Raw genomic sequence first — 9,783 nt, forward strand, 5'->3', positions numbered from 1 at the left:
TGCGATAGTCCTGCAACAGTACTGCAAAAGTCTTACAAAAGTCCTGTGAAAGTCCTTCAAAAGTACTGCAATTATCCTCTAAAAATCCTTCCACCGTGCTTTAAAATTTCTTCCATAAATTATTTCATATTAATTTGAAAGTCCAATCGTTTATATTCTACTTTATTTTTTTATGTATCGTAGATTATTACAGATTTTCGTAATTGTTCTTTTATAATCTGTTCAAACAATTTGATAAGCCTTCTTCACATTTTCGTTTACGAAACCTACATGACTTAGAACTACTATAATACAATTTATAATTGATAATTATTTTAAGGACAAAACCTAGTATTAATCATGAAACATTTAAAAAGGTTTTTATTTTTGAAAAATATTTTATATTTCCGGTAGTGAACCTTGGATAATACCCTAAAGGGGATTATATTTTAAAGGTATAAAATATGCCTTCATAAATTTCTGCAGGAATTTTTGGCGTCTTTGCCTTGCCCATTGGCGTCATATTTTTCAATTTGTCCTTTTTAATAATAATAATATTCATTGGAGCGGAGGCCATTTTACAGCTTTGCTTTGCTTTACTTATAAAATTTTTTTTAACTCCTCCAACTCGATCTCTCGAACATACAACTCTAGGAGACTTTTGTCTACTAGAAGCATCTATAAATTACTGAATTTTAGAGCTGTATGTATGTTTTGTATGTATATATGTTGTAACGGTGAATCACGGGCCGGCCGTTGCCGTATGTTTAAGGTGTGGCACTAACGATGGTGAGCATAAGGGGGTACGCAGAATAGAACGGCGAAGAGAGGGAAGATGACAGAGAGAGAGAGAGAGAGAGAGAGAGAGAGAGAGACGGAAGAAGAGAGACCGAGACAGAAGAAAGAAGAGGGAGTTGTACGCGCATCCTCCCGTCGTTTTTGAGCAGTTACGCTCGAGCTTTTGAGCAACCACCGCGCACGGAGTTTTTGGCCTTCTTTTTGAGAGTTTCCCTCGCCGACAAGAATTTTTTGTGGATACGTGTCCGGTGTGTGGGTTCCTGCGTTTCTTGGCTGGGTCGCGCCCAGCCACGGCTAACGAGCGAAAACTGACATCAGCGCGCGTGGAAATACCGGCGAGGTGCCGCGTGCGGCAATTAGCAATAACTCCCAGGCCCCGAGCGATGAGAAGCAACAGCAATAGCAACAACAGTAGCAACTACAATAGCAGCAATAACAACAATGACAGCAGCAGTAACAGCTGCAACAACAACTACAACAGCCAAAACACCATCAGCGAGCTATAGCAATGGAGGTCGATGCCGTACACACACACTCTCTCTCTCTCTCTCTCTCTCTCTCTACATGATCGAACGTCAGGTAATCGGCTCGTAGCTGGCAAACCAGCCTTTGTTTAGTTGTACATTTGAATTAGGCGACGAATTGGCAAGCAGATCTGCAACCGATTCGTTTCACGTACGCGAAAATTGTTGTCGTTGCGTGATAATCGCCAAATGTAATATTTTATTACCAAAGTATATGAGCCTTAATATAACGCTGCTGCTGCATTTATTGTCACCCGAGTCACTCCTGATCCCGAATCTTGCCTCGTGCGTTTGACACGTTTGCTCGGGCGTCATTTAGTCGTGGATACGTTCGCGCTTCCAGAATCCCCCCAAATAAACAATTTGTGCGGTCAATCGCGAGCTGTCCCAGTGGATCATCGACTTACACCGTTACAATGTGTGTACTTATAAGTTCCAATTTTATTTTAAACGTTTTTAAATTTTTTAAACTGTACCTTTCCTTAGTGTACATCCTGAAAATTCTTTTTTTAAACATTTTTGAAGAGATTCCTTTTTAAAAGATTCATTCTCAATTTTATCAGGTTCTGTAGTTATAATTATGATTAGCTTGTAATTAATTGTTCAATAACTAAAGCTAAAACGAACAAATCTGTATGTTTCGATCTCACAGTTACATTAACAAATACTTTCAATTTTTGCAAATATTCAAAATCATCTAAGAAGGAAAAATAAACGATTTAAATAAATTTCTACAATTTTATTCTGCGCAATCATGATGCCCTCGTAAGTGCATGTAACAGTGAGTATAATAAAAAAAAAACAATAAAATTGTTTATTATAAAATAGTACATTACGACATTGTCACCTAAGGAAACGAGCATAGAAAGATTATAATAAAAAAAAAGGATTTTCGAGTGCTTTTAGTACTTAGTATGACGTCGAAGTCACTCTCAGGTACGCTTGGAGTAAGCGTAGACTCAGGGTTGCTCTGATTTGGCTTGTGCATAACACTTTAGCCGGAACGAGCAATATTGTTTCTCCAGAAACTCTTAATTATGGGGATAATAATAACCAAATGTTACTATGAGCACACCAGATTTCTAACTTAATGTGCTCTTAAGGGGGCTTGAATCCACCAGACTCAGGCTTAATGGATCTCCGAAAAGTGATAACTATCACAGAAGGAAAAGATAGCCAAATAAATTTTGTAACTTACTCTTTTTTATTTATTTCGAAGTAAAGAAGATTTCTTTCTTAAAAGTCACTCTTGCTCTCTCTATCTTGCTCTTGCTCTCTCTAAATCCGGCTAGTTTCCTTCGGGCTGACGATGTTTCTTAAAGTAGTTTTGGCTCCTTGAACTTGAATTCGACTTTACTAAATTTCACTGGACTTCTCAAATAACTTAAACTTGATTAATTTCCACTAGACTTCTCTAATAACTTGAACTTGAAACTGAGTTTACTAATTTCCACTGAACTGCTTAAAATAATCTGACTTTATTAATTTTCACTAGCCTGCCTGTCGCGGCCTTGTGCAGGGCTTTTTATAACCTTGGGGCGGTTGGGTAGAAATCCCCTTCTTCAGGCCCATGGAGTGACAAACTCAAAGCTTTCCGAATTGGCCGAAAGATTTTCTTGGTCGAACCGGAATACATAATTGGTCAGAGGGCGTGAGTTTTCAGAGAGAGAGGACGGTTCTTTTCTAAACTTGGGCCCTTTTCATTCATTAGAGTTTCATTTTTGAGAGCAAGAGTGGCACTATTATTTTTAATTAATTAACGCAAACGAATGTTAATCAGAGTACATAATTGTAATTTTACATTATCACTTAATACTAGGGAATCGATTACAAGTTGAAATAATACTAAAAATGTAAAAATTCTATGATTAATTATTATAAACGAATTTATAATATTTGTGAAGTTGTCTGAACTTAGTGTTACGTTATTAGTTACTATAGATTATTGTTTCTTATGATCCTATTATTTAACTTGAATTGTATGTTTTGATGTTTGAAAATGGTAAGTCGATAAAAGAATGAGGAGAGCTATAAATAATTATTTATAATAGAAGGTGAAAGGTTAATTTTTTTAATTTCAATATTTCTATTTCATTTTCTTTGAATGGTAAAAAATTTTTTGTCTTCTTAAAAGAGAAGAATTCGGTGGGATAAATTAGAACGGAAAACAGATTGCAGTTTTATGGCCCTCTTCTCTCATCGGCATCTCAACGTTCACGTGTTCGGAGGTTGCATGCACTTCATATGTAAATGTGAAGGTACGAAGGGCAGAATAGCGTATTGAAAAAAATGAATGCACGCTTGTATAAATTTAGACTATAGATTCTATTGCTTGGAAACTATCAAGAAGAATTTCCCTGTGACACTCGGCTCGGTTTCCACAGCTCATGGGAAGCGGTTTCAACTCTGCCGTTGGTCTTAGAAAAATTATTCTTGTGAAATTTAAAAATTTTAATCATATATGGCCCGCCATCACATTAGTTAGATCGATTTGAAAAATAGTAATCTTTGCAGAAAAATCTGTAAGTAAAAGATATAAATTTATGAATTTATCTACAAACAAAGTCAGAGATGGATCTATTCTACAGGGTGTCCCATTTTAAAGGAACCACCCCGAAATTTTCAACGGTTGGCGTTGTACAAAAAAATTGTTCAGACAATAGTTGTTTGGGACAATGGGGGCAACCTTTTTGTGAAATCCGATTTGACCTTGAGATTCATTTTCAAGGTCATTTGAAGGTCAAAGTCATTTTTTGAATAGGAACCCATATTTTTGATCCCTGATTCGGAAAAAGCTGAAAATTCTACGTTTAGATAACGTATTATGTGTGGGGTGCGGTTAATACCCCCCCCCCCCTCGCCTAAGGTCATGTAGGGGTCAAATTTATGATTTTCTTCATCTATGCACAGGGATGATCGGGCAAGAGTAAGGTTAATTGTAATAATCCAATAACTCGATAACCCAAATATATAACCCAATAATCCAATAACCCGATAACCCCAATATATATAATTCAATAACTCCAATATCCCAAAAAAATTGTAGGGTCAAACAACAGTGACCTTGAGCTTAAACTTCAGGTTGATTTTCAAAGTCGACTTCATGTATTCAAAGCCTTCATGAGAAGTGTCATTTTCCATTTTGTGGGATAACATGTTATTTCCATTCTTTTTTCTGGTGTAATTCCGGACAAGCCTACAAAGTTTCAACTAAATTGTTTAACCCATTAAGGCCCAAATGTCCTAAATTTTCAACGAATCTTCATGCAGTTATTTTTCATATTATCTGCACCAAAAAAAATTTCCAACACATCATATCCGACGTAAAATTTGATGTTCTTTCAGAATATGGCTTCAGAATTTGTCTAAAGTCACTGCTAAAAAAGTTATAATTAAATATTTGCAAAAGAAAGCGATTTTTTCAACTTAAAAAGATTTTTATTCAAAATTTTTTTAAGAAATTGATAAAGATGCACATCATTTACAGCTAGAAACGTGTCCTCGAGTCCTAAATTTTGAGACATATGGGGTACAAAATCGAAAATCCAACATGGCGGTTCTCAAAATGGCGTCCGAAGTCATAATTTTTTTGAAAAATTTCAGGATGCTATAATTTGAAAACTATGAGCTTTTCTGAAAAAATGCTTAGAATGAAAAGTTCTTAGAATTCATCAAGAAATACACTGGAATTTTTTCAGATTTTTTTTCATGAAATTTTGAAAATTTTTTTTTTGGATTTTTGAAAATTTTTAAAAATTTATAAAAAATTCTGGAAAAATTCCAGTGTATTTTTTGATGAATTCTAAGTATTTTTTTCTCAAAAACTATCAACTTTTGGAAAAAATTAGAAAGAACAAAAAATTGGCTGGGTAATCAATACCTTGCCTTCAATGGCTGGGTAATTGATACCTTACCTTCACTGGCTGGGTAATCAATACCTTGCCTTCACTGGCTGGGTAATCAATACCTTGCCTTCAATGACTGGATAATTGATACCTTACCTTCACTGGCTGGGTAATCAATACCTTGCCTTCATTGGCTGGGTAATAGATACCTTACTTTCATTGGCTGGGTAATCAATACCTTGCCTTCACTAGCTGGGTAATCAATACCTTATTAACCTCACCCTTGCCCCGGTGGGATGGGGGGGTGAACCGCTCTCCCAACATAATACTTTATCTAAACGTAGAATTTTCCGCTCTTTACGAATCCGGGATAAAAAATGGGGGTCCTTATTCAAAATATCTCTTGGTTATTGGGTTATTGGGGTTATTGGGGTTATCGAGTTATTGGATATTGGAGTTATTGGGTTATTACAATTAACCTTACCCTAGCCCGATCGTCCCTGTGCATAGATGAAGAAAATCATAAATTTGACCCCTACATGACCTTAGGCGAGGGGGGGGGGTTAACCGCACCTCACACATAATATGTTATCTGAACGTAGAATTTTCCGCTCTTACCGAATCCGGGATCAAAAATATGGGTTCCTATTCAAAAAATGACTGACCTTTAAATGACCTTGAAAATGAATCTCAAGGTCAAATCGGATTTCACAGAAAGGTTGCCCCCATTGTCCCAAACAATTGTTGTCTGAACAATTTTTTTGTACAACGCTAACCGTCCAAAATTTCGAGGTGGTTCCTTTAAAATGGGACACCCTGTATAATCATTAGTTTACTTGTAAATTAATAAAAAGCATATAATTTTGTAAGCCACTTTGTGTCTTTATTAATGACATGTAAATTAATGGTTTTAAAATAGTGCTATCACTGATATTTTTGATAAATAATGTAATACGCTATAACTTTTATTTAAAGGTTTTTCCGGTTAAATTATTATTTTTCAAATCACAGATGTAAATATTAAAATTGAAATAAATCAAACGCGTACGGTGATGCGTTATTTTCTGAACGCATTTAAGTTACAAAAATACCGCGAGAAAAAAAATTAGTGCAAAAAGAAGAACTTACGGCTAGACTCAATAATATCAACATCGAACCATTTTCTTCCATACCTTCACGCCATTGATTATTCCGAAGCTGCAAGTCTTTCTTCGGAAGAATGCTGTACTCGGGCAAATCGGGTTTCCATAATACGAGTATAAACATGTTGATGTGGTGGGAAAGTAAACTCTAGGGAAACTTTAAACTGACTAATTACAACTTGGTTATAAATAATAAGACGTTGCCAAGTATACTATGTTTATCTTCGTGTAACAATTTTTCGGAATGTCAAAATCGATTTTCAATTATTCAACAAAAATCTTAAACCGTTTGTATGTATTGTTTGTACATATTCTTACATTTCAATGTAAAAATTAATGGTCATTGTTATCCAAAAAATAACATTTTTTTAAAAATATCTTCATTTTATCGATCGATGTTTTCGTATCTTAATTTTAATAAGAAATTAATGATCTACGCGAAGAACATAAAAGAATACCCATGCCTTCCAACAATGCAATTGAAAGCCGCTTCCAGTCTGTCAGAGCGAGCATATGGCAGCTCCTTCTCGCCACTTTCCACTCGCTGCGATACGCTTTCTTAATAACGATGCTCGCTTATTGGATGATCTTTAATACCAATAATCTCATTACCTATTCGACTTAAAATTTTTTTTTTTCAATTGTATCTTATATAACTCTTCCAGATGGATCCAGTGATATAATTTTTATTCAATTGTTTCTGAATCAGATTGTATATCATAGAAATAAATGAACTGATTCACCTAGAAATTTTATTGACACACAGGAGTTGTTAAGTTTTGACACCAAAATATATACGAACCTTCTCTTTTTTAAACTACCATTTTGAAATATTGTGATGAAGTCAGACTGAAAAATCAAAATGGTCAAACTAAAAATTTTATGATCAACTTAAAGAACTCTGGTTAATAACTAAAATATCAGACGATTAGTCTCATTGAATATTAAAAATAAACATATGCGATTTTTTCTTAAAAAAATCTGATTTATTTTTTGGCGTTTTTAATCTACAATGAATATAAAATATGAATTTTTTGTGACTATAGTATAAAATTTTTGAAAAGAAAAATCGATCTTTTCGTCTGCCAATAAAGAACCTTTTTGATGATATATTTTATTTTTCAGGGTTTGCTCTCATTGTTTGCTGCAACATTCATGGCTCTTACAATAAAACAATATAACTTATCGAGGCGAGCCAACGCTGCTGCTATATCATTTATGACACTCGCTTATGTTCAAAGTATTCTAGGAATATTAACTTTACTCAATCATGTTCCCACCTACTTAGCAGCCGCGCACCAATCAGGTAGTCTTCTCTTACTCAGTTCTATAGTTTGGCTTTGTCATGAAATAAAATTAATAAAAAAATTAATAAAATAATCCTCATTTTTGTTTATTTATTTGGAACCATATTTTGAATTTTTTTATTTTGCAACCTATTATAAACTAACTTATCATATTAACTTATTATAGTAAGTATACAGCCAAGATATTACAATGAAAAGTTTTGAGATATAGGTTGAGTTTTATAAAGAAATTATAAATCTTAATGATAATACCTTCATGCATAATACTTTGAGTTAAATGGAATTCATTATGGTATAAAATTTGGGGGAGAGGTAAATTTGGTTAGGCTTAGACGATATTAACTTCGAAAACTTCATACTTTATAAGATATAATTTATTATTATTAGATATTCTTAATAAGTGCTATTCTAACGATTGTTATCCAATAGCTGGATAAATCCTTATACTTAGTTTTTCGATGTAGCAAGGACTTGCATCAGTTAGCTCTATCGGAAGAAATATGTTTCACTCGTACTATCTCCGCATCTGTTTTGCATTTTTTTCTGCTACTGTAACTTGCAATGCACATCGCCTTCTTTGCTAATGAAAATCGCCTTTACATACCTAGCCGAGCTTCTTACGACTCGTACACGACGCACGATTTCACTCAATGGTACTGCGATTACCTACATTCTATTTGTTTTACAATTCTTAACTTTTCACAATAAAGCTTTCCTATTTGAATCACACTCGGTACCTCTTTATTCAGTAGACCTGTAGCCTAATAACAAGCTCTTATATTTTGTACCTGTTACATTTTGAATCAAAGTTTTATACAGTTTACGCTAGTGAGTTGAAAATACTAGTATTCTAGTAAGTCCCCAAACTTGATTTCAAAAATGAATTTTTTTGTGCCGATAATCTTATTATAATAAAATTAGACGTTGAAAATGCATTAAAAAAATTAAATTGTACTTGCCGTCTTTATTAATATTAGCAATGGATTATATAAGTTATATAGCCATACAGTATTAGAATAATTAGTGAAAATGGGATGCTCAGCCGAAGTTTTATCGAATTCTTAATACAGCATAGAGTTTTATCTACAGAAATCAACAAAAAAATTCTAAAAAATAACTTGAAAAGGGGACCACAAAGAGAAGTACCTCAGGCCATTATTTTACATATTGTTTGTGTTTACAATGTTTCATGATATTGCATATTGATATAGCATATACTGCAATAGATCGGAATGCCGTCTAACGAAAGGCGTTCGAATGTTTCAAACGAGGCCTGAAACAAGAAATCCGAATATTGCTCCCTGCTAGTACAGTTGCCCTAACAGCAATGAAAGAGGCTATACAAATAGAAAAAGAAATAGAATTAGACAACTCACTTAGAAATAAAGCATTGATTTCATTACAATCGCCCCAGCAACCTTTAACGATATGACAAATTTGTAAAGAAAATGACCACGAAGCTCTAAACTGCAGCATATTAACGAAAGCACAAAAATTCTGTAGCCATTACCAAAAGTTCGGACATGGAGAAAAGAATTGTTATTCAAAATTAAAGAAAACCATAGAATCTCGTCAATTATGCGCACGGAAGGGACATATAGCTCACGAATGCAGGGCTCATTTAAAATGTTAGCTTTGCCAAAAACCAGATCATGTAGCGAAAGACTACAAATTTACCCAAGTCAGCCCAATTAACGAATCAAAATGTCAAATATGCGAAAGAATTGGTTACATAGCAAAAGCATGTAGGACGAAATCCGACAATCTTCCGTACATGGTCAGCGGAGAATGTCATTTCTGCAAATGTTGCGGTCACTTTATGGCCGATTGTTTCCATCGAAAAGCATTCTTAGAACAAAATCAGGGAAACGAACAGCGGTCCTTGCAAACCAGCACGATGCAGAGGACGTGCAAGCTACAAGCGCCCCAAACCGAAGAAATGCTTTTGCGACTTGTTCCGTAATAAACGAGCCAAATGTTACCACAAAAGTAGCGTGGTAGATGCGAACCTTTAAGATGACATAAAGTTTCAAATAATGATAGACACAGGGTCCGAATTTAACATAAAGATTGGGGTAATGAGGAATAATCTAGAACTTGTCGATAATTCTAAATCTGAATGCCATCTTAGTAGGAATCGATCCTGAATCCGTCCCTACCATAAGCTCCGTAAAAATATGAATATTCG

At 34.5% G+C, this 9,783-nt stretch overlaps 1 protein-coding gene across 1 annotated transcript in view; it reads left to right on the forward strand.

The window, feature by feature from the left end:
• Positions 1-7,668, forward strand: part of LOC131675572 (cytochrome c oxidase assembly protein COX15 homolog) — a 187,647-nt gene extending 179,979 nt beyond the window's left edge. The window contains exon 5 of the mRNA XM_058954598.1: positions 7,414-7,668. Within this exon, the coding sequence (XP_058810581.1) occupies positions 7,414-7,668 (255 nt within the window). The remainder of the gene's footprint in view (positions 1-7,413) is intronic.
• The last annotated feature ends 2,115 nt before the right edge of the window (positions 7,669-9,783 follow it).

Source organism: Phymastichus coffea, unplaced genomic scaffold (assembly GCF_024137745.1).
Source record: "Phymastichus coffea isolate CEN01 unplaced genomic scaffold, Cenicafe_Pcof_1.1 PCOF00026, whole genome shotgun sequence".
In the NCBI taxonomy this organism is placed as follows: domain Eukaryota; kingdom Metazoa; phylum Arthropoda; class Insecta; order Hymenoptera; family Eulophidae; genus Phymastichus; species Phymastichus coffea.